Source organism: Vigna unguiculata, chromosome 1 (genome assembly GCF_004118075.2).
Source record: "Vigna unguiculata cultivar IT97K-499-35 chromosome 1, ASM411807v1, whole genome shotgun sequence".
Lineage (NCBI taxonomy): Eukaryota > Viridiplantae > Streptophyta > Magnoliopsida > Fabales > Fabaceae > Vigna > Vigna unguiculata.
The window spans coordinates 36,348,228-36,367,867 of record NC_040279.1 but is presented as its reverse complement, the minus strand read 5'-3'; the positions used below and the strand labels follow the sequence as shown (position 1 = coordinate 36,367,867).

At 32.6% G+C, this 19,640-nt stretch overlaps 3 protein-coding genes across 6 annotated transcripts; 2 read left to right on the top strand and 1 right to left on the bottom strand.

The window, feature by feature from the left end:
- The first annotated feature begins 818 nt into the window (after nt 1–818).
- On the top strand, nt 819–4,397 carry LOC114192916 (myosin-binding protein 7-like). 3 transcript variants are annotated; one of them, XM_028082662.1, is made up of 4 exons: nt 819–1,343; nt 1,641–3,078; nt 3,256–3,302; nt 3,957–4,397. In XM_028082662.1, exons 2-4 carry the CDS (start codon nt 1,810–1,812, stop codon nt 4,069–4,071), a joined length of 1,431 nt encoding a protein of 476 aa, XP_027938463.1. In that variant the 5' UTR covers nt 819–1,343; nt 1,641–1,809; the 3' UTR covers nt 4,072–4,397. The 3 variants fall into 3 exon arrangements, with proteins under 3 accessions (XP_027938463.1, XP_027938461.1, XP_027938462.1); XM_028082660.1 differs by having other exon boundaries at nt 1,612–3,078; XM_028082661.1 differs by having other exon boundaries at nt 1,609–3,078.
- Nucleotides 4,398–6,130: 1,733 nt separating this feature from the next.
- On the top strand, nt 6,131–8,066 carry LOC114177042 (pentatricopeptide repeat-containing protein At5g06540). The gene has a single exon (XM_028062273.1). The coding sequence runs from the start codon at nt 6,174–6,176 to the stop codon at nt 8,040–8,042; it is 1,869 nt and encodes a 622-aa protein (XP_027918074.1). The 5' UTR covers nt 6,131–6,173; the 3' UTR covers nt 8,043–8,066.
- A 3,070-nt stretch (nt 8,067–11,136) lies between these two features.
- LOC114174309 (protein downstream neighbor of Son) lies at nt 11,137–17,718 on the bottom strand. Of its 2 annotated transcripts, none has more exons than XM_028059139.1 (15): nt 17,606–17,718; nt 17,241–17,374; nt 16,643–16,716; nt 16,435–16,570; nt 16,253–16,341; nt 16,018–16,171; nt 15,742–15,926; nt 14,934–15,094; nt 14,737–14,832; nt 14,305–14,426; nt 13,678–13,779; nt 13,052–13,161; nt 12,639–12,726; nt 12,110–12,306; nt 11,137–11,712 (listed from the first exon to the last, which is right to left on the bottom strand). In XM_028059139.1, the coding sequence occupies exons 2-15, from the start codon at nt 17,319–17,321 to the stop codon at nt 11,496–11,498; spliced, it is 1,812 nt and encodes a 603-aa protein (XP_027914940.1). In that variant the 5' UTR covers nt 17,322–17,374; nt 17,606–17,718; the 3' UTR covers nt 11,137–11,495. The 2 variants fall into 2 exon arrangements, with proteins under 2 accessions (XP_027914940.1, XP_027914948.1); XM_028059147.1 differs by having other exon boundaries at nt 17,570–17,701.
- Between the last annotated feature and the right edge of the window lie 1,922 nt (nt 17,719–19,640).

Genomic DNA, 19,640 nt, shown 5'->3' with positions numbered 1-19,640 from the left:
ACATAAATACATTTAACATTATTAAATAAATAAATAATAAATTCCATAACCATAACATAATAAACATTGATAAATTACTAAATGCACATAAATAAAAAATGTAAAACTAAATGAAAAACCATATAAATAAGTAAAAAAAAGGCGAGACAAAATAAAATACAAAAACATAACTAAAATATTTAAATAAACTAACTAACTAATAAAAAAATAAAAGATTTAATTAATTAACAAATACATCTATATACAAAATAAACGTTTAATAAAGTTAACCCACAACAAGAAGGAGAATAGTAATGTAAAGAATAAATGAGCAAAGAAAAGGATAGATTTGGAATGAAGTGGGAGTGTGTGTATATGAAATTAAAAATACTTTGTTTTTATTCGAATGCAATCATATGTAACAGATTCTGGCTTTTTCTTCCTTCTTATATATCCATACACGTATTTATAAACTTGACAATTGGATTAGTTAGTTTTTTATGTGCTGCCACGTGTTACACATAATTTGGATCTTCTATGCAATTAGAATACACGACACACAGCAAAAAACATTCTTCTCTTTTCTTCTCTAAAATCTGTCAATCCATTTCTTTAAGGAATGTCACGTATCATGCAACCAACTTCAACACATGACACGTTCAGATTTCAATGTTTTTTACATAAAACGATATATCATATATATAACAATGTCTACAAAGGTTAATCATAGTAATTTGAATTTACTTAAATCATATGAAATATCATCATAACATATTCTAAGAAAATGAAAATATATTTTAAAGTCTATATACATCGATTGTTCAACTAAATTTGATATATCCATCGTCATCACAACACTAAAATTAGAGCATGGTTTTATAACAAAACCTTAAAATTTTTAGTTGGTGATGATGGTACAACCTGGGTCACAGTGTTTTCTGGCCCATTGTCACTGTTGTTCTGTATGGAAAATGGGTAGTTTTAATTTGAAAAAAAAATTATATATTGAAAAATTGGAGAGCATTGATTAAATTTAAGTAAATTTAAATGTGGAGGTTGATATTTGATTTAGTGTTTTTAAAATGATGGTGAGTGAGAGTATATATAGTGCTAAAATGGGAAGAGGAGAAAGAAACGGTCCATTTGCGAAGGGTTGTGGGGATGAGAGAAAGAGAGGGATGAGGTGATCACAAAGCATAGCTGAAGAAAGAGTAATAAAATGGTAAAAGTTTAATCAGAGAAGAGATAGAAACAAATTCTAGGGTTTCCAAATCATTCTTCCCTCCAAACCAAACACCCGCATTCTTTCCTCCCAAGAAAGCGGGTTCACCCTTTTCCCCCTTCCTCAACCGCATTTCTTCCAGGTTAATCTTCCTCTTCCATTTCTTATTCTTTTTTCGATTTTATTTTTGTCTTCAAAGTCACATCAGAGGGATCAGATTTCGGGCGTGTATGTTGCGTGCTGTTTGATGCTTGGATTGGAATGGTTTTCCTTTTTCCGTTACGCAGTCATTGTAAATTTGTTTGTTTTTGTTATTATTCATTTTTTGTTATTTAGTTATTGTTATTGTTATTGTTATTATAATAACGTGATGACATCACTTGATTGTTGTTTCATACCTTTGTTAGTAGGTTTGTGTCTGATTGGGTGATTGATCCAGGGGAGAAGGTGCTTGGCAGGGAGGGAGGGGAGGAGAGTGGTTGTATGAAATGAAACAACGAGGGGATATTGCGGATCTTTCCTTACAATATTCTGCGTTTGTTGTAATATTCGGTGAATTTTGATTTAGTTTTGAAAAGACTTAAGTTTGAATGAGTTTAGTTTGAATCATGGATTTGGAATCTTCTGGGGATTCGGTGACATGTTGCAAGCACTGCGGTTGTGAGTGTAGTGATTGCTCCATGGCAGCGCAATCTTTACGGAATTGGTCCCGTTCGGTGAAAAGGAAACACATGGAGTTGGATCGGCGCGGGCAAATCTCTGATCCAGGGCCGGCTTGCGATCCAGTGGCGCGTGTTGAAATTGGAAATGAATGTGAGGCCTTACGGCAGGCTGTTAGCAGCCAACAACAATCAATACAGGATTTGTATGCTGAATTGGAGGAGGAGAGAAGTGCAGCCTCCTCGGCCGCGAATGAGACCATGTCAATGATATTGAGGTTGCAGAGGGAGAAGGCAGAGCTTCAGATGGAAGCGCGCCAGTTCAAGAGATTTGTGGAGGAGAGAACGGTTTATGATCAGCAGGAGGTTTTATTTTTGGAGGATATGTTGTATAAGAAGGAACAGGCTATTTACTCGCTCACCTGCGAGGTGCAGGCTTATAAGCATAGGTTGATGAGTTTTGGCCTCACTGAGTCCGAGGCAGAAGGTGATCAGGATGAATTTCCCCCTTACGAGTATCCTCCTTTGAGATGTAAGGCAATGCATACTTGTGCTGATACAGACAATGATGACATAGATATTGATAAATATGCTTTTGGCGAAACTCCTAAGGACAGATTGAGGAACTTAGAAAGTAGGATATCTCAAATGGAGAGAAGCCCCACTTATAGTCAGGTGGATGGGGAATTCGGTGGAAAAAATATTTTTGAGAAGGTGATAGTTGGACAGTCTCCAAGATGGACTAAACATTCCAGGAAATTTTCTTGTGATTCATCTTCATTGTGTCCGGAGTATATGATGGATTCCCCTAGCTTTAGGAAGATGGATTGTCCCTCACAATCGGGGGACCTTCCCAACTTGAAGAAGATGGATAATGTATCGGAAGCTGGTGATGATATGATTGATAAAGTCTATACAATTGACTCCGAGTTCAAAACTGGATTTAGTGTTTGCGATGATTATGCAAGCACTCCAAGGGGATCTGTTTATAATGCAGATTTTGAAGATCCACATGTAAAGAAGCTTTACATGAGGCTTCAAGCACTTGAGGCTGATAGGGAATCAATGAGGCAGGCAATCATTTCCATGCGCACTGATAAAGCGCAACTTGTTTTACTGAGAGAAATCGCTCAAGAATTGTGCAAAGAGATGTCAGAGCAAAAAAGAATGGCAGCGAGGTCCTTTATTGGCAGCTTCTCATTCTTCACAGTTTTCAAGGTGATTTAGAAACAGTTGGTATCTGGAAATTATATGATAATCTGGACTCCTATCCTATTTAATTAATTTGGCCATTTTTTGCTGAAGTTTCCTTTGACATAATCTCTATTGAACTCATAATTGAATATTTTGTTAGGAGCCACACTTATTCTATTTCATCTTGTTTTTATGTTTCAGTGGATTGCATCAATTGTTTTCTGGAGAAAGGAAGCTCATAAAATCAAGTAAGTAGTTCGTAGCTTTAGTTTTTGTTTCAGAACTTGTATACCATACCAACTAGTGCCTGGGTTTTTAGTTGTTGAAAAGCATAGTCTCCCGCAGTTGGCATAATCAGCTGTAATTCACAACCACCTTAGACATACATCATTTATAGAAAACAATAGTGTAGAAGTATTCTTATTATGCATAATGCATGAAAAGAGTGCTATAACATTGATCCAGGCATTCTGGATTTCTGAAGGTTTTTTATTTTCCTGGGAAATTTCACTGACTGGCCTTTGATGTTCAATGTGATAAATATAATTTTAATGAATTGTATTAAATGCTTGACATGAACATAATCCCTAAAAAAAAATACGTTTCTAGTTTGGAACAGGACCAACATTGGGTGTAAAAACCTTTGATTATAAATTAATTCCTCATTAATTGCATTTTTATACACAGTCCTCTCGAAGCAGAATTGTCGGTATAACAATTTTAGCATAACAATTTTAGCGAGTTGTTGTGTCTGTGTCTATTAATTATGATAGTATTTCTTACAAATGATTTTAGCGGGTACATTTTTTAACCAGGATGCAAAGAGAAAATTTTGTTTGAGTGATCCTAGAGTGATTGCTTGACCACAAATTATCCATCATCTCAACTACTTATGATTGTAGGTATATGTTCGGGTTACCTTCTGACAACGAAGGTTTGCTAATGCTGCTTGACAAAGGACAAGGACCCCATGTAAGGTCATGGAGATATCTTCAGAGTACACAAATGGGAGAGTAGTTCTCCAATTATCGTTTTAGCATACAGGGTAGGCTCATCTGTGGGGGTGGAAGCACCAACCGAGAGTCTTGATCATACTACAGTATTTTTTTTTTTCTTTAGATTTTTCTTTCCAAAAGAGTGGTGACTTGTGCAGTATTCTTTTATTTCTTTTGTATGAAATTAAAATGTATTTTGTTGGTTGATTGGTGATGAAACTTGCATTCGACTAGACATTTGAGCATTCTCCCTCGAATTTGTTGAAATTGAGTCGAGGTACATGTCTTTGAACACTGTAAGTTTCATCGCCACACAGTTTCTATTCTATTTTCAGATTTTGCTGTACTTTACTATAACTCAAAACATAATCATCAGGTATTCTGTTTATGGGACAGAACTTACTGTGACGAAAACAACTCTTAAGATTTTGTTGAGTTTAAAAATGTAACTTTTTAGCCCTCAATTAATTAACAGTAATAACATAGAACTGGGTGGGTTGTTTGTAATTTTAAATCATTGGGTAGCATCATCTTTTGTCATAGAATAAAGCCAAAGTTTGGTGTCATTTTTTGCATTTTTCAGACATTCCTTCAAGGCATAGGGTGTTTTGAGTGTATATCCAGGGACTCGTTAACTTGAAGAGGAATGTGACTACGTTTTTTCTTTCACTGCTGAAGTGGAGATTATACGAAATTAACTGAAAAAAATCTGTATAGCTAATCTTATGATTTATATTCTAGTTTTCAAGGTCCTCCTTTCTTAGATGACGAAAAACAGAAAGAAAATAGAAGTTAATTTTGATTATCTTTTATACTGATTCCTTTTTCCTAAAAGTATGAGGAAATATCTTCAATTTGATAAAACACCAAAGCTCAAGAGGAAGATAAATTCGTAGCAGTTTCTGTTAATTCATTAGGTGTCTGCTAGAAAGGGCAAATTATATCCCTCACTTAGATTTTGCTGTGGTCTAGGATGTGCAGAAAATTAGAGAGAAAATATGCGTGGTGTTGTGTTATCTTTAATTTACTTTATTAAAGGGAAAAAAAATCACTAATTTAAACAATTGTAAAGGATTAAATACATTTATAGTTTTTTTTGCAGAATGAAGTTTTAATTTTTATTAAAAATAAATCATACACATAAAATTTGAAAAATATTGTTTTTAATCCTTATAAAATTGTGGAATTTAGTTTAAACTATAGTAAAATAATTTTCTTTATTTTTTTCATTTTTTATATTTGAAATCATTGATTTTTTGTTCAAATATTCAATTTAGAATAGATAACAAATAATATATTTTATAAATATTAAGAAAAAATATTATTCGTTGTTATTATGTAATATAATAAGTATTACTTGAAATAGCCATTTAACATGTCATATAATATTATAAATAATAATTAATAATAATAATTTTGTGGACTTTATAAAAATTATAGAGATCAAAGTAAAAACATTTATTTTATATAAAATAAAAATATATTTACTCAATTTTTGTTATGAAATAATTATAATAGTTGTTTTTCATTTTTTTTTTCTATTTCATATTTAATTCTACTATATAAATGGTAATTTTTGAGATGTTTTAACTCGAGAGTTATATCATTTTAATTTATTCTCTGTTGTTCTCCGGTGTTCTCTTATCTATCATATAGTTAGAATTCTTATTTTCATAAATATAATAGAAGGACTAAATTAAAACAAACATGACACAGATAAGTTTTTTTTTTTTTTTTGAAGTTAAAAAATATAAAAGGAAATTAAAATTATGAAAAATTTTCACAAATTAATAGGTGACATGTGATAACTTAATTAAAAAATAATTAAAATTTTTACGAAATAACGGATACACAGTTAACATCAAAAGATGATCAAAATAAACTAAACCTACCGATTTTAGAGAGTTAAACAATCGATTAATAATGAATAAGCAAGCGTTGTTCTGATCCATTGCAAGTTAGTGTGCAATATAAAATTACTTTTATTATCATTTAGTGACAGCATAATGTGCATCCAAATATATGAATTAAAAACCTTGAAAAAATGTGGTAATATGTAGAGTATAAAAGTTATAGATATAGCATGAACATGTTATTATTGCATCATGTGGTTTGTTTCAGAAGATGAGCTATGGCAGTGGCAGCAACTCAATTCTGAAAATGCTGAGGCTGAAGAATCCCAAACTTGTGTTGTTGGAGAGTTGTTGCAGTGTTGAGGACCTCAAAATCGTCCATGCCCATTTGCTAAGAACCCACCTTTTCTTCGATGTCTTTGTAGCAAGTCGCCTCGTTGCTTTCTGCATAGACTCAACTACCAACTTGCTTCATTACGCCTTAAGGGTTGTCTCCCAAATAAAAAGTCCCAACCTTTTCATCTACAATGCTCTCATCCGAGGTTGTTCCACCAGCCAATATCCACAAAATTCTTTTCACTATTACATCAAAGCTCTACGCTTTGGTGTCATACCTGATAATATCACTCACCCTTTTTTGGTTAAAGCGTGTACTCAGCTTGAGTCTGCACCTATGGGCATGCAAGCACACGGTCAAATTGTTAAGCATGGATTTGAACTTGATTTTTTCGTTCAAAACTCCCTTCTTCATATGTATGCAACTGTTGGGGACATAAAGGCTGCAAGGAGCATTTTTCAGAGGATTGGTCGGTTTGACGTGGTTTCGTGGACTAGCATGATTGCAGGGTATCATCGGTGTGGAGATGTTGAATCTGCATGTCAACTGTTTGATAGAATGCCCGAGAGGAATTTGGTGACGTGGAGTACGATGATTAGTGGTTATGCTCGGAACAATTATTTTGACAAAGCGGTTGAGATGTTTGAGGTTCTTCAGGCGGAAGGGGTGGTGGCTAATGAGACTGTGATGGTTGGTGTCATATCTTCTTGTGCTCATTTGGGGGCTCTTGCAATGGGGGAGAAAGCTCATGACTATGTGATGAGAAATAACTTAAGTTTGAATCTGATTCTTGGGACTGCTGTAGTTGATATGTATGCAAGATGTGGGGACCTTGGGAAAGCTGTTAAGGTTTTTGAGCAACTGCCGGAAAAGGATGTGCTTTGCTGGACAGCTTTGATTGCTGGACTGGCCATGCATGGTTATGCAGAGAAAGTACTGTGGTATTTTTCAGAAATGCTGAAAACTAGAGTGGTTCCAAGGGACATTACGTTTACTGCAGTGTTGTCAGTTTGCAGCCATGCAGGGATGGTTGAGAAGGGTTTGGAAATATTTGAAAGCATGAAAGAAGATCATGGAGTGGAGCCAAGATTGGAGCACTATGGATGTATGGTTGATCTTCTTGGTCGTGCAGGGAAGTTGGGAGAGGCAGAGAAGTTTATTCTCGAAATGCCTGTGAAGCCAAATGCTCCAATATGGAGAGCACTACTAGGAGCATGCAGAATTCACAAGAATGTAGAAGTTGGGGAGAGGGTGGGGAAAATTTTGTTAGAGATGCAACCAGAACATAGTGGTCATTATGTGCTACTCTCGAACATATACGCTCGCGCAAATAAGTGGAAAGATGTTACTATTATGAGGCAGATGATGAAGGACAAAGGAGTAAGAAAGCCACCTGGATACAGTCTCATTGAGGTAGATGGAAAGATTCACGAATTTACAATTGGAGATAAAACACACCCGGAAATAGAGAAAATAGAAAGAATGTGGGAAGATATAATACTCAAAAAAATAAAACTAGCAGGGTATGTTGGAAATACAGCGGAGTCATTGTTTGACATTGATGAAGAGGAAAAGGAAAGTGCACTTCACAGGCACAGTGAGAAGCTGGCCATTGCATATGGAATCATGAAGATTCGAGCTCCTCTACCCATTCGGATTGTTAAAAACTTGCGTGTCTGTGAAGATTGTCACACAGCTACTAAGTTGATTTCAAAGGTTTTCCAAGTAGAGTTGATAGTGAGAGATCGAAATCGATTCCATCATTTTAAAGAAGGCACGTGTTCTTGTAAGGATTACTGGTGAAATAACAATCTCACTATTTAGATATTACTACGACCATGGTTTTAGATTTAGCACAACCGGATAAAATCAAATGAATCAAGTTTCTCAAAATTATTAAATCTGAACTTGAACTAATTTGATTATACGATCAACGTTTTACTAATTTTAAAACTTTTAAAAATTTACATATCGTAAGCCTTTTTTATTTAGACATCTACTTTTAAACTGTTGTTGAAGTCAGGCTTACATGTGTTTATCAACCGACCTCTATTATATTTTAGTCAAGTTTTAGGGTAGATAGTTTCTGAAATTCATAGTTTTCGTAGTCTCTTAAGAGTGAGAGGTCTCCAAAGTATAGGGTTCTACGTTGTTGGCAGCAGGAGTCTCCTTGCAAAGAAACTGCGAATGGAGTCTTGTGCTGTGGTGTGCAAAGAGTCTGAGTCTTAGAATTCTCACGAGTGCAAAGTAACCGTGAGCAACCTCATTGTAAAGATTCCTTGTACCTCATTTTCTTGAATTTAATACAATGCAATTTCTGATTTCTCGTTCAAATCCCTTTTCAATTTCCAGCTTTTAATTTCTTTAGTTTCTTTAAGTTTCTTGTACTGTATTTTACGTTTGTTGTTAAAATTCTGTGTTTGCTTTACCTTTTATGTTGTTTACCATATTTCTGAATTGCTAGTTCGAAGATAGTGTAAGTAGATGTTATTTCTTTCACATCTTGCATTAGTTTTTAATGTTCTGCTCTTGCTTTCATGGTTTATAGTGTAATAGTAGTTACTATGCCATGTTAATTTTCTTTTAGATTACGCATGATTCAGAATTGAGAATTTAATTTGTTTGGGGGAATTGAATGAGAACCTGCACATATCAAGTTTCTCAAATAGAATCTGCAGGACCCCAAAGTGGGTCTGTCTTCACTCAAGATGTCTTCTTGAGCCAAGTTGAGATTCAATTGACCAAATAGATCAAATACTCTGTTCTGGGTTTTGCTCTGTTGAATGAGTTCTGCATTTTACTATGATTATGTTTTTTAAATTCTGAACATGTTCTTTTGATTGCTGTCTTTGCAATTTGCTTAGTTTCGTGAGTAGTGGTTTCTTGGTAGTTTTGAATTCTTTGAAAGCTTGTCCATATCCAGTAGTCTATAGCATCATAATTACACTGCATCGGTTCTGCATCTGCATCATATTTCTGATTTTAAACTTCTTGCGCTGCATGCATTTTAAAATCCAGTTTCATGAATATACTTGATACCCAATTGAAGACTTTAAGTCCTGCGCATGTTCTGAATTGATTAGGTGTCAATTATTGTCTTTCATGATGCCTAGAATAGGTTTCTATCATTTGCATTCTAGTTCTAGACTTTAATTTCTGATTCAGCATTGCATATTTCTTAAATTTCCAGTTTTAACAAGTTTTAATTAGTTCTCATTTAAGGTCTTACAGTTCTTTGCATTTGTTGCAATAATTAGATAGTTCTAGGATTAATTCATATTGCATTTGCACCATATTTGAATCAGGTTTTCTGCATAATATTTAATTTCTGCTCTCATGCATCAGTCAGCCATATCTCACGCAAATTGCACCATTTAACACCTGCTCAAGTTGAGATAATGCATCTGGACAGCCTGGCTGCAGTACTTGAAACCTGATTTGCATCTTAACCTTAGGCTGCCATGCATTTCTTTTGATTGCTGCCAATTTTCATTTCCATTAGTGATTTTTATAGTTTTTCTCAGTCCTGAATCATGCATTGCATCTCTGATTTCATTTCAACATTATAAACTTGCATAAACCATCTTAATTGCATTTTAAACACTTTTTATAGAATTTTGCACACAGCATTGATATTCAATAATCTCATAGATGCAGTACATTAGGTCACTTAGGTTCTATACATGCATTACAGTTCTAAGTACATTTTTGCATAAATCTGAAACATTATTTCTGCCCATTTAGGTGTTAGTAGGCAATTTTCATTTCTACATACGTTTCTTGCATTTAGCTTGCATTGTCCGTGCATAAACATCATCTTCAGCTTGTCGATGACATTGCATCTGCATTCAACAGTTTTAGAACCCATATTCTGTCATTAAAAATAGTTCTAGTGCAGCCAAAATTGCATCTTTGGGTTTTGAAACCAGATTTTTGGTTCTACATGTATTTTCTGCAATTGAGTTTCATAATTCATGCACATTGATTAATTTGGACTTGTTTAGGCATTCATAAGAAGTTCTGCATTGCATCCATTGTTTGCACCAAAATACCATTTAAGAAGCTATTAAAAATGCTAGTTTAGGTTCACAGGCATGCATTCTGTTTTTTCACTCGTTTTCTGCATTTTAGCTTCGCACCTTTCATTCACTACGTCAATTAGATTAGTTGCATGCATTCTTGCATCTTCCATAGCATTACATATTTTTGACAGCATATTTTAAATTCATTTAAGTAGTTTATTCTTTCTTTTTGCAATTTATTTTCTTTGTACATTTCCTCCATTATTTTCATTGAATTTAGGAAGGATAAAAATGCAAATTAATGCTTAAATATACCATCTCCTATGATAGACACCAAAGTTTCTCCCCAAAACTACATTAGGGGAAATTAGGACTTTTGTTCATTTGTTGACTTGAGACGACTATATTGGTCTAACAATTTGGCGTTAACAATTTAAATATTTAATTTGTATAGTTAACCTTGCAATTGTTTTTTGAACATTCTGTTTCTTATTTTCTTTTTTTAAAAATCTGTAAATATGATTGCTTTACAAGGTTTATATCTTTTCTGGTAAAGAAATCATGTTTAGTACAGCTTATTTACATACTTATTCAAATTGTTAAATGATTCATATATTATATTTTTATAACATAACATCTCAATGAAAACAGCAAATTTTTTTCCTTAATAAAATGACCTGAGTCAAAGCAATCCAACCTTAGAATTGATTTAATTCAAATTAAATAAAGGTTTGTTCAAAATGATGTTTAAAGCAACCAGAACTTTTGCATTTTCTCGATCATTGTTCTAATGAGTAAAGTTCCAATATTCTTTTATACAATTATTCAAAAAAGATAATTCAAATAAATAATCATAAGATTGTTTCACAATAAGCTGTGGTAATAAATTGTGCTTCTGCACAGATCAATTGAATCCTTATCAAGATCAATGGGCATGAATACATAAATTTGCAGTGTTGAGTTAACTTGGCAAATTACATGTTCTTGAGTACAAAACTTTTGAATGTATGTATAGAGACACAATAAGTCAGCAGTTTGAAACTCGTCATAGTTTTTTAATTGTGAATAAGATGCTTCAAAGTCATCAATTGCCAAAATTTGCTACACAGTTGGGATGTTCCAATAGTTTTGGATTTAGATGTACAACACCTCGTTAATTTCTTGGAGGGTCCAGGATCGGGTAGCCATTTAAATAAATTAACATGATACATGTAAGTTCCTTGTCTTGACAAGATTATGCGGGAGATAGCGATGCCATATAAGAACCATCACTGTACTTTACACCTTTTAATGAAGATGAACACATTTGAGGAGTGACTACAGTTTCTGGAATGCCAAAAGTATTTATGCCCTCTTGTAAACTTTCACTATCTCCGGCTTCAGATTTCGCCTTCTCACACATTGATTTCAAGGCAATATTCAACCCAATTGAGTTAAAATCTGTCGCAAAACTGTAAGGCATACGATAAAGAAACATCATTTAGATTTCAAACAACTATATATGGTAAGACTGGATGGATTATCATGTAGAAATTTATGACATTGCATAAATGCTCATGAAATTCTTCTCACTAGATACAACTTATTGTCACCTGAACAATCGATAAGTTTCAAAAAATGGGAAAAGATGGAAATGTTTTATCAAACCAAAATAACCTAATTATTCCTAAATCCTTATAGAATTTCATTGGATGTACACCCAAACTTTTATGATTCACTTACGAGAAAGCTTCATTACCAAAGTTCAACCATAAACAATATTGAAACTGTATTTGACCACATGAAATTATCCTAAAGAAACAGTCCAAATTTGTACAACAAAATATCTCAAATAAAGACTATTCATACCTTGCTTCAAAGCTTCTTCCTTCAGAGGACATTAATGCACACATACGACAAATAATCCAAGGTGGAAGAAGAGCATCCTTAATTTCAATGGTACAAAGGCCATCTGAAGATCCTTGTATAGACTCCCCATCTTTCCATATAGACCCATTATAAGATGCAGCAATGTCCTCAGCTCTTCTTGTTTCCGTATATTTAATCTGAAGAAAAAATATATGAATTCCAATTATTTAATTAGTTAGCATAAAAATATAATTACTGCAGCTTCAAACAAACTGGTCACTGAATTGAATTTGCATATGGATTCCTACACGGAGTTTCCTAGAACATAACACATTATTGACAGTGAGCTGCCCTAATGCACAAATCTGAAGATTTTAGAGCAGCTAGTATAAAGATAACATTGAACACCTAGAAAATATTAAGATTACTTCTTATAAAAGGATGGGACGATAGTTCAATGATCAACTTAAATTTGACAATTATATACATGAAAAAATAAAAAGGAAAGAAAATGAAGTCAAGAACATACGTCAGGAGAAGACAAAGCAGAATTTTGAAATGGCACAGGCGAGCACAAGACAGGAGTGTCCATGCTAGACAGTGAAGTCAAGAGAAATCTGCAAAATGTTAGTCAGCAACAAAATTAAAAATATAGGAGAAAACATCAAATAAGTATGATTTAATATATATAGATTAATGAAGCATACCAATGAACTTCCTGTAAGCAAAATTAGCTTATTTATTTCAACGTGTCTCATTGTAAAAAATTTCAAACTAATTGTTTTCCAGTAAACTTCACACTAAGCTTACAAATATTCTATCATTTGACAAGAACTTACATAACAAAACAAGAAATCTGATTCACAACATGTAATTGTTTATCAAAACATGTCAAGTCCGATAAAAAAATTGAAATCTAAGAGAAAGTAAGAGGTTGGTCACCTGTAATTTAGTAAAAGGTCGTATAAAGCATGTACATTGTTGTTTCCACTAAATACCAGCAAAGATTGTGAACTATTATCAACTTCAGAGAATGACCTTAATCGCCTAATCTGCATTATTTCAGATAACATACACCAATTAATATAAATTATTATACATTAAAAATAACTACAGAATTGGAGTTGGAGAGAAACCAGTTAATTGATGAACTTACTCTCAACACCATAATATACACAAAAGAGAAAACCAACTAGTAACAAGATGGTGAAAGACGATTACCAATTTAGAAAATACATTTTATTAATGAATCTCTTAACCATCAATAGCTGAGTTCAATTTAGACATACAAGTAAAAATTAACACATTTAATAATTTAATAGCACCAGGAAAACATAAAAGCATATTTACAAGCAATTCTAAATTAAACTCCAAATAGTTAAGTTAATGTTAACCGGAACCCAGAAGTAACAGGAGTTTGGTTTCAATATTCAGCACAAATTTATCAACAGAATAAAAAAACAATGAGCATGTGTCAGGGAAGGGAATTGATCATTTCAATCAGTCAGATATCAATACAAACATCACTAGGAAAACAAACATTGTATAAGGAGCATATAGATACAAACCTGTCCTAAGTTTTGCTTCTCTATCTCTGACAGCTCAACTAGATCCTCAGTTGCAACCTGTTCCACTTTTGAATGGCAAAGAGGCATAGAGAAACAGACATCCTAATAAAGGGTGTAGAATCGAAATAAAATTCAGAAACCATCAACAAATTAAATATTACTGCCAAAAGTATAGTTTTATAATAATAATAATAATAATAACAGCAACATCAACAATGCAAAGATAAAGAAGTTTTGCTGAACAAAAAGTGCAGACAAAAGCCATAAAACAACATGAGTACTTATGAAAAAATACATTTGAAGTCCAAATGCTAATAGTAGCAAACTCATAGAAAAAGTACATTCCTTGTTGAGTTGTTACTCATTATGGTTCTTGAAATGATCCATTTGAACACAGATAGTATTGACAAAGGGAAATTACAAAAACCTGGTTAGAAAAATAAAAGAAAATGCCTTACATCTACCCACACCACCACCACTTAAAATATCATTCCTTGCCTTGCCTAAACATTACCACCTTCCCACACCACCACACAAAAAAGAAAACAGAAAACAAAAAGGAGTAACCATAGACAAATTAGTAATTCATAAATAAGCTACACACTATACTTAATATGAGTAACTTACATGCTCTCGTAGCAATGATCTTAAACCTTGGGTTGACTGAGAGATATAAGCATTGCACGAACATTTGGATTTTCCAGAGCTGTCACCACCAGTAAACATCACCACAAACTGAGCAGTGCAAACTACAAAATAAAAAGAAAAAAAAATAATAATAATAATAATAACCACAGCATCCAATGTTCAAATATAAAAAGGCAAATGTGCTAATATAAAAATAATGCATAATGAAGTTGGAAGGTTCAACCAATAGCCAAATGAAGTATGCATCAATAATACCATAAGAAGTCAAGAACCTATTTCAAAAAAAAAACAATGCTCTTTAAGCAGAAACAAATTAAATTACATCTTACAAGCGGACAAATGAAATTCCAGAATAGAAAAGGCAATATTTTTTTAAAGGACATCAAAGGAATGAATATATTCTACAATTACCATAGAAAAGACCACAAATGTCCTTCCGAAGCATATAGTAAAGGTCCCGGAAGGATTCTTCCCAAGCTACTTGTCGTTTCCTTAAGAAATCCAATTCTATTGCATGAGAAGGCAGAGGAAAGAACATAAGGATAATTGAGAAAGAAAAAGTAGAAAGAAGAAACCATAAATTGGCATGCTGAAAACTGATTCACAACCTCCATCTGATGTTGATGAGCTCAAAACTGATATCACAGAAGGTGGTAGAATGGATTGAGGATATATCCATGAATGTAGGCCATCAGAACCTCTCACATTTTGACTCCTGAAATAACTATTCTGGAAGGCTAACTGAGGCATGGTGCCACGCATAACTGAGCTATATAATGAAATTTGAAAGTCAAAATACCATTCACAAAAAAGACAAAAATGGACTTCAAGGATAGTTGCCACTAAAGCAAACAAGAGATGAAAAAACTACACAAATCTTATAAAAATAGGTGCTGCAACTTCAAAATACATAGAAAAACTGAAGAAAATAGTTCCCTGTTCAACCTATCAATCTAAGCCAAACAAGCTCTGTATATGGACAAAACAGTTTTTCATGATAGAAATAATAAAATAATTAATGTTGGCATACCATGGTTACGTATTATACAAGCATTATGTACCCTAGTTTATACAAACAATGAAAACCTTGAAATCATGATATATTACATGCATGATAAATGTGTTAGTTCTATCAACAACTCTATTATAACATCAAATGTCAATAGTTTTCTAATCGATTTCTAAAATGTCATGAAACTAGAATCCCACCATATAACTCTACCTCATCATTACTATAAAATATTTTATCCACAGTTGCATCTATCAGCATTGAGCATAAAATCAAAGTGTCTTCTATAAAACGATTAAGAAAACCTAAAATACCACATGTTTTCAATATATAAACCACAATCCCGGTCTAAAAGCTTTTTAATTCAGTCAGGTGCAATTATTCCATCATATGCACTTACGACTCACCAGTTCTTAGATGATGATACAATTCGCATACTGGTTTTTATAGTAAGATCCAAAGGGACCTTCTGGCCAGGTAAATTGCATTCAGATAAGAAATTTCCTAAAACAGGGTATCCATCAGCCAAATCAGCAGTTTTGTCATTAGCATAATGTTCTTCAGGTGCAGCTAGTCCTCTTAATGCTTTTCCCTACAATTTATTATTATTGGTAATAACCTGATAATGAAAATCTAAAGTGCAAGTAAATAGTTGAGAAAGGGTCAAACAGGTCTTTGTATACCAGGTCAATAGCACCTGAGCCACAACATTTATCAACGGCTGTTGAAAGTTCAGAAACACTGAGAAATTTCCCTTGACTGCACTTTTCAAATGTTTGACAAGGTTGTAAGACACTATCTTTGTTAGTCTGACTAGACACATCAGAAGTCTCTGAGCTGACAACAAATTTGGAACAAGATCAGCATTGGTAAAACAAGACCATGGGATCATGCAAATAACAGAACTATGAGGCAAACCATGAATTTTCTTGCTGTCTCTTAGCCTCCAAATTTGAAAAAACTGAAAGATTTTTCAGATTACTTGTTTGATCCAAGGATGGAATTTCCTGAGCACAGTAACAAAATTTCATTGTTCGGGATCAATGATTTAATGAAGATGTCAATTGAATAAACTAAATGAGGGCAAACAAAATAGTAACCTTTGCATTTTCCTTTCCAGATGCAATTTTGAACCTGGGCTTTTTTGCAGCAAATACTTCATCAACCCGTGTGTCAGTGTATCTAGGGGGCTTCCACAACCCTGTTCTTTTTAATCCATTGCTCACCCCAGTGGTCCTGCAAACATAAATAAAAAGTTATAAGCAACAAATTATGAAATAATACATTGAAAGAGAAACAGAAGCTTACTTAGCAGGATCAGCCAACAGGGGTGGAGATTCAGCATTATTGTCCACAAAGCTTGCCCGTTTCAACAGCTCTCCCTGTCAAGAATTTACAGTATGATAATGATAATTATATTTTTGCTCCTCTACAATTAAATGCTAGTTATCAATATGGACAGGAAGGAATTGTAAGAATCTTAAATTTAAATATGCTATGACTATACACGGCAGGGTAGGGTAACATCAACATAGAAAGCTCCATTTCGGTTAAAAAGAGAAAAACATATACAATTACATGATGAATAATAGAGATGTAATGTAATTTGTCAGAAACTATAAATCTAAAGTTCACTCCTACACAACCATTTATACATTAGCACATAATGCAAATACCTTGAGAGCATGCACTAAGCGAAGCAAAATTCACCCATACAAATCATCCTTGCACAGATAAAAATGAATAATGTACCACAAAATATGTAACAATTGGACCACAAATCATACTCGAACATGGATAATGAACTACATTAACCTAAACAGCTTCCGTTAGAATAATCACAGAAATTGAAAGCTAAAATGCAAGTCCAAACAAAAAACTAGAGGTAACGAGGTCAACAACCAACCCTAAGTTCCGAAGGTGTCTTCTTCTTAACCATAGGCCCCGAACCAATTCGATGAGAACTCGGTTTAGCCACCTTTGCCATGTCTTGTTCTGCTATGCGCGCACTTTTACCAACCAAGTGTCATCGATATTAATCTGTAAGTGCAGATTGAGTGAGCAAGAAAGAAAATTGCAACAGAATTAACAAATTGCACAATCAGAGCAAATTTGTGCGCTGAAATTGTGGTAGCAGATATGACCAATAGCCATAGGGGATATAGATTGATAGCTTAGGTTTTCAAATTTGAATTAAATAAAGGTGAATCAGAAGCAGGAGGAAAAGGAAGAAACCAAATAGAGAGGTGAATCATGACGTTGAGACTCTACCGGAAAACGGTGTCGTATGGGTTCCGGCGCAGCAGAGGATGAGGGAGATCGAGTGAGAGGGAGGAAGAGAGAAGGCGGGACCTAGTTGAAAATGAATAGTTCATTCTTCATCTGCCTTTATATTTTAAAACGAAAAGTTTCGTTTCCCTCCTATTTGTGACACGGTCACTGTAGCTCAAAACAGTTTGAACTTTTGCAAACCATTTGCTTTCTACACCTCCATAATTGTCTTGTACACTCCCAGGGGGTGCAAAGTTCAAGAAGCACGTTCAAATATTTTGCGTTCAACCTTTTATTATTGTTATACCACAAACCTCTAATTGTTAATAACAAAATTTACTCTTATAAATGTCAGTTTTTTAATTTTCAATCATTCGCCAATTTTTAAATTATGGTATTTAGTTTTTAAAGCAATTTTGTCATAAGAAAATGGTTTTAAATTATGGTATTCAGTTATAAAATCAGTTTTGGCCAATTTTTAATGTCTTTTTAATTCTTTTACTTTATCAATAACACTCTTTTCCAACGGGATTGCATATCTTCAAAATTCCATCCTTCACTATATTTTTATTATAGATTTTGGATTACTATAGATATAAATCATATATTTTGAAAATAAATAAATAAATACTCTAGGTTGATAATGGTAATAATCGATGTAAAAACAATACACATTCTAACTAATACAATTTAAATTCAACGTAAAAACTCACGAAATAACTAATTGGTAATATTGTAGGAACTTTTAATATTTAGAAAATAAATAAAAACTATTATTAATTAAATGTGTAATTGATTTTTGAAATTAAAATAATTATTATTTATGGCAATTTGATATTTTTAAACATTATAATGTTGCTCAATAATATTTAAATACTTTGAATCTATAATTTATTTGTTTGTCAAGTTATATAAGTTGATACTTTAATCTTTAAGTACTATTTTTATAATAATATTTTGATGATTAGATGGACACTTTTTTTTGGCTCACCAAGAAGATGGACCGAGTTGCAAAATTTTCGATTCATAAAAAAATGAGTCGGGTTGAACTGACCATTTTTTTATCTCAACGCGTGAATAACATTGGTTCACTTTGATAACTCTACACGCTACATTAATGATTAGTCATTATAAATTAAAATTTTTAAGTCTAAATTTGGATAATTTAAGTCATTTTTAATTTGATGTCCCATGCTCTTTGAAAGATAATTAGTTTAGTCTCAGGTACACATTTTTCCTATTTAACTTAAGTATTTTAAAAAATAACTTATATTTAATTGTTAAAGTACAATAAATGTATAATTAACACTGTATAAAAATTTTAATGAGAAAGAAAAAAAATATAATGTAAACACTTATGACAAAAATATTTTATATTTATATAAATTAATATGTAATTTAATTTTGTTTTAACAAAAATTGTATATTTTTTATATTTGACATCTCCAAAAAATTTCATACTTCAATGTGACAAATTTGGTACCCCTAAAATATTTATCGAAGATTCATCATTGTATATATGTCAAATGTGAGAGTCATACGTCAACTAAAGATATCATCACAACAGTTTACAAATAATATATATATATATATATATATATATATATATATATATGTGTGTGTGTGTGTGTGTGTGTATAAATAAAAAACTTTTTCTAATTCCAAATGCAGCTAGAGATGTTAAAATGAGTTTGACCAACAACCCACCAACAAAAATACTATAAATTTCTTTTACAATTAAAAAAAAAATCTATTTACTACTTCTAATTATATTGGTTAGCAATTTGATATTTTTAAATATTATAATGTTGCTCAATAATAGTTAAATACTTTGAATTTTAATTTATTTGTTTGTCAAGTTATATAAGTTGATACTTTAATCTTTAAGTACTATCTTTATAATAATATTTTGATAATTAAATTGACACTTTTTATTCTACTACTACAAAAAATAAATTTAGACAAATCATTCTCGTTATAATGCAATAAACATATAAAATAATTTGCAAAAAACAAAAATATTCGTAAGTGAGTC